This window comes from Impatiens glandulifera, unplaced genomic scaffold (genome assembly GCF_907164915.1).
Source record: "Impatiens glandulifera unplaced genomic scaffold, dImpGla2.1, whole genome shotgun sequence".
In the NCBI taxonomy this organism is placed as follows: Eukaryota; Viridiplantae; Streptophyta; class Magnoliopsida; order Ericales; family Balsaminaceae; genus Impatiens; species Impatiens glandulifera.
This window is the reverse complement of record NW_025919845.1, coordinates 7205-11308: the sequence shown is the minus strand read 5'-3', so window position 1 is coordinate 11308 and position 4104 is coordinate 7205. Positions and strand designations below refer to the sequence as shown.

The window sequence follows — 4104 nt, the reverse complement described above, 5'->3', positions numbered from 1 at the left end:
CCTTGGGAATATTTGGATGCACTTTGGCATATGGTATCTCACATGGATCATTAATGTGGGTGAGATACTGTGTATCTGATCTGGATGAGAAAATTCGACAACACTTAAAAAAAGTGTTCTGGCTGTAGGATTGTTCTTCTGGTTAGAGGCGTCTCTGATTGTTCTCAGTGAGGGCTCAAAAGACCAAGTTCAAATTTTAGGGTAATCCGATTATTTGATTTTTAGGTGGAATGAGTTTGAAGGTTGACATGATTTTCAACGTATCCCAAACCAACCACACCCTTATACCAAATGTATCTTTATCTCAAAAAACATTGGAGGTTCCCTATTGAGACCCAGATCCACATACAACTCTGTCTCCAAATGAAGCAAGCTACCCAACAAGAAATCATTTGGGCTCTATTTGGATGTGTATAATTGGAATTAGAATTGAAATTAAAATCATAATTCCAATTTTATAAGTATTGGAATTGTTTGTTTGGACAAATCATAGAGTTGCAGTTCCGAAGTAGGAATGATGAAATTTAAACTTAAAAATTATATATATTAAATTCCATTGAAATTATAATTCCAATTCCAATTTCAGTTCCTTATTTTAAGTCATCAAACAAATCAGGAATTGAACCCTAATTCCAATTCTGATTCTGCCAAACATAGTTTTATGAAAGATCCATTGGGCTATGTTTGGACGTGTATAATTTGAATTCTATGTTTGGACGTGTATAATTGGAATTCAATTCTATGTTTGGAGAAATCATATTATTGCTATTCCGAACTTAAAACTTCAAAAATTCATTTATATTCAATTCCAGCTCATGATTTAAAGTCATCAATCAAACAAAATCTAAAGATTTGGAATTGGACCTTAATTCTAACTTCCCATGATGTTTAAAACTGCATGCAGGTCAGAAACTTGTTATTGACTGGAAGCTTGTTCTGTGGGCCATTGTTCCTTACATTCTGCTTCCTCAACACTGTTGCAATAGCCTATAGTGCAACTGCAGCATTGCCATTTGGTACAATTGTGGTGATACTTCTGATATGGGCTTTAGTAACATCTCCATTACTGGTTCTGGGTGGGATTGCTGGAAAAAATAGCAAGGCAGAATTCCAAGCTCCTGTTCGCACAACAAAGTATCCTCGAGAAATTCCTCAGTTGCCTTGGTATCGTGGATCTCTTCCACAAATGGCGATGGCTGGGTTTCTTCCCTTCAGTGCTATCTACATCGAGCTTTATTACATATTTGCAAGTGTATGGGGTCACCGAATCTACACCATATATAGCATATTGTTCATAGTGTTTATTATCCTTCTGATTGTTACTGCTTTTATTACTGTGGCTCTCACTTACTTCCAACTTGCTGCTGAAGATCATGAATGGTGGTGGAGGTACTCTTTCTCTTCTTTTTTTGTTGCTGTTAAATATAGGATTTTAAGAAGGAAAAAAGTTTGTTTGAAGGCTCGCTTTTTTCTGAGCTTGCACCAGGCTCGTTTTGCTTCATTAACTTTTTAAAAATGGCTCGATTTACTTCTTAATAAATCTATTGCAGCCCCTTAATCCCAATTGTTGACCAAGAGCTTGTTTGATTTGTGTTTTTCTAGTATTGTTTGATTTAAAAAGTGGTTTATTTGGGCCAAATGACCAAAATATCCTTATTATTTATTTTAAAAAATGTTTATAAAGAATGAGTAAATATTTTATAATTTGATTAATGTTTTGATGAAAAAAGTGATTGCTCACGTGATAGTGGTTTATTTGAACTAAATCCAAATAACCAACCAAGTGGTTATTTTTGAATAACCTTGCTTGATTGTAGGTTATTTGTGTAAAAAGATATTAAGAGTATACAATATAATGTTGAATACATATATATTTTAAAATTAAAGGTATTTTAGTATTATGAATAGATTATAGTGAGTTATTAAGTGTATACAATATAAGTAGATTGTTGTTTAGATAGCGTGTTATTTGAAAATGATCATGACCCTCGTCAAACAAGTTTATCGTGCTTAATAGTCAACAAAAACAAGTATCTTTCTGGTAAAGAACTAATTTGGCTTTGAGAAATTTCTTACAAGAAGCATATTTTCCTGCTAAAATTGAACAGGGCATTCCTTTGTGGCGGATCAACTGGGCTTTTCATCTACGGTTATTGCTTGTACTATTATTACGCACGATCAGACATGTCTGGATTCATGCAGACATCGTTTTTCTTTGGATACATGGCTTGTATATGCTACGGTTTCTTTCTGATGCTTGGAACTGTCGGTTTTCGCGCTTCATTGTTCTTTGTTCGTCACATATACCGCTCCATTAAGTGCGAGTAATAACAACCTAGAGGGGGTGGGGGTTGCTCTTGACCATTTTCCGACTGGTAATGCATATTCTTATTCAATTTCATTTATGTTTTCAAGAGATAAATATGGTGCTACCTGAATCTTACCTACTTGCAGGATTATCGAGAACTGTATACAACTTCTTTCCTTGGTCAAATACTTTCTATTAGTTGCGACGACAATGTGTAAGACCTTGCATTTGGTAGGAAAACTTTTATTTTTCTTTTCTGTTTTGGTGCTATATAATAGACAGTTGGGGAATAGACCATATTTTTTACTACTATTTCTTTCTTTCTTTCTTGTAGATGACTCAGAAAACATGCATTAACTCAATACTATGTTTTCAATTTCTTGTCAATCTCTAATGATTTATGTTCCATTTTGGAAACACATTTTTGACATCTGGGTTTCGGGAGATATCTAATTAAGTTATGTCTCAAAATGATTGATGATAAGCTGGTGTAAGCGCGATTTTATGAAACTGATACCGAATTTGGTTACATGTAATTAAATGTATGGGATTAATATGATCAACGGTCTCCTTTGAAAATCTGTATAATACCTCCATCAGGGACACTGTGCCATCCAAATGTCTTGTAATCGTCCAAGAACCTCTTATTGTAAGTGAAGGAATGGTACTTTTCGCATTTGAATCATTGGATCAGAAGCTGACTCCTCATTGCACTTACAAGTCACAAGATCCCCTGAGCTCACCTCCATCGTTGGCTCGCAATTTGTTATAACATCTCTTGTAAGGTTTGACCACTCTTGTTGTGACGGCAAGGTTCCTCCTCTAGCTGCCATTTGGGGTTCTCCTCTAGCTGCCATTTGGGGTTCTACTGAAGGTCCTCTTGCAATTAAAAAAAATGTACTCCCTCTAATAAAAACATTCTCCAAACAAAAAAAATCCACTTATGTGGCTTTTCAAACACATTTGAAGAAAATAAAATGAAAGACCTCTAGAATAATACTCAACATTTTTTTACTAAAATAGTTTACAAAGTGTTGTGCACCTTTGCAAACAAAATTTTAAATCAACACCACCACAATCTTCAACATTAAGAGAAAATTTTATGTTAAAATAATGCTCGATTAAGACAACAAAGCACCGAATCTTATCCTCTCGCTAAACCCAAGTCCCGATCAGGATAAAAGATCGATGATCAATTAAATCTATCTCGAAACACACATTCATTTATATATGATCATACTAAAAACATTATTTGTCAATAACATACGTGAATAATTTGTTAATATTCACGTCAAACCAAAACCTAACTATTGAAATTTGTTAATATTCACGTCAAACCAAAACCTAACTATTGAAATTTGTTAATATTCATGTCACATCAAAACATATCTTGATAGTACACACGATCTTTTGTATATGAATATCTTAAAAACGTTATACGTTAGTGAATAATTTATTAATATTCACCCCAAATCAAAGCATATTTGTTGAAAACACACCGTTCATTTATATATGATCATCCTAAAAACATTATTGGTTAATAACATACGTGAATAATTTGTTAATATTCAAGTCAAACCAAAACCTATCTGTTGATAGTATACACGATCGTTTATATATGATCGTCATAAAAACGTTATTTGTTAATAGGATATGTGAATAATTTGTTAATATGCACAACAAATAAAAACATATATATTGATAATACCCACAATCATTTATATATTTATATATGATCACTCTAAAACACTATTTATTAATAAAATACATAAATAATTTATTGATATTCGTGTCAA

The 4104-nt window shown here is 33.0% G+C and overlaps 1 protein-coding gene across 1 annotated transcript; it reads left to right on the top strand.

Annotated features, from left to right (window-relative positions):
• The first annotated feature begins 867 nt into the window (after positions 1-867).
• LOC124918537 (transmembrane 9 superfamily member 3) lies at positions 868-2695 on the top strand. The gene is made up of 3 exons (XM_047458646.1): positions 868-1389; positions 2109-2375; positions 2455-2695. Exons 1-2 carry the CDS (start codon positions 899-901, stop codon positions 2326-2328), a joined length of 711 nt encoding a protein of 236 aa, XP_047314602.1. The 5' UTR covers positions 868-898; the 3' UTR covers positions 2329-2375; positions 2455-2695.
• Positions 2696-4104: the final 1409 nt, after the last annotated feature.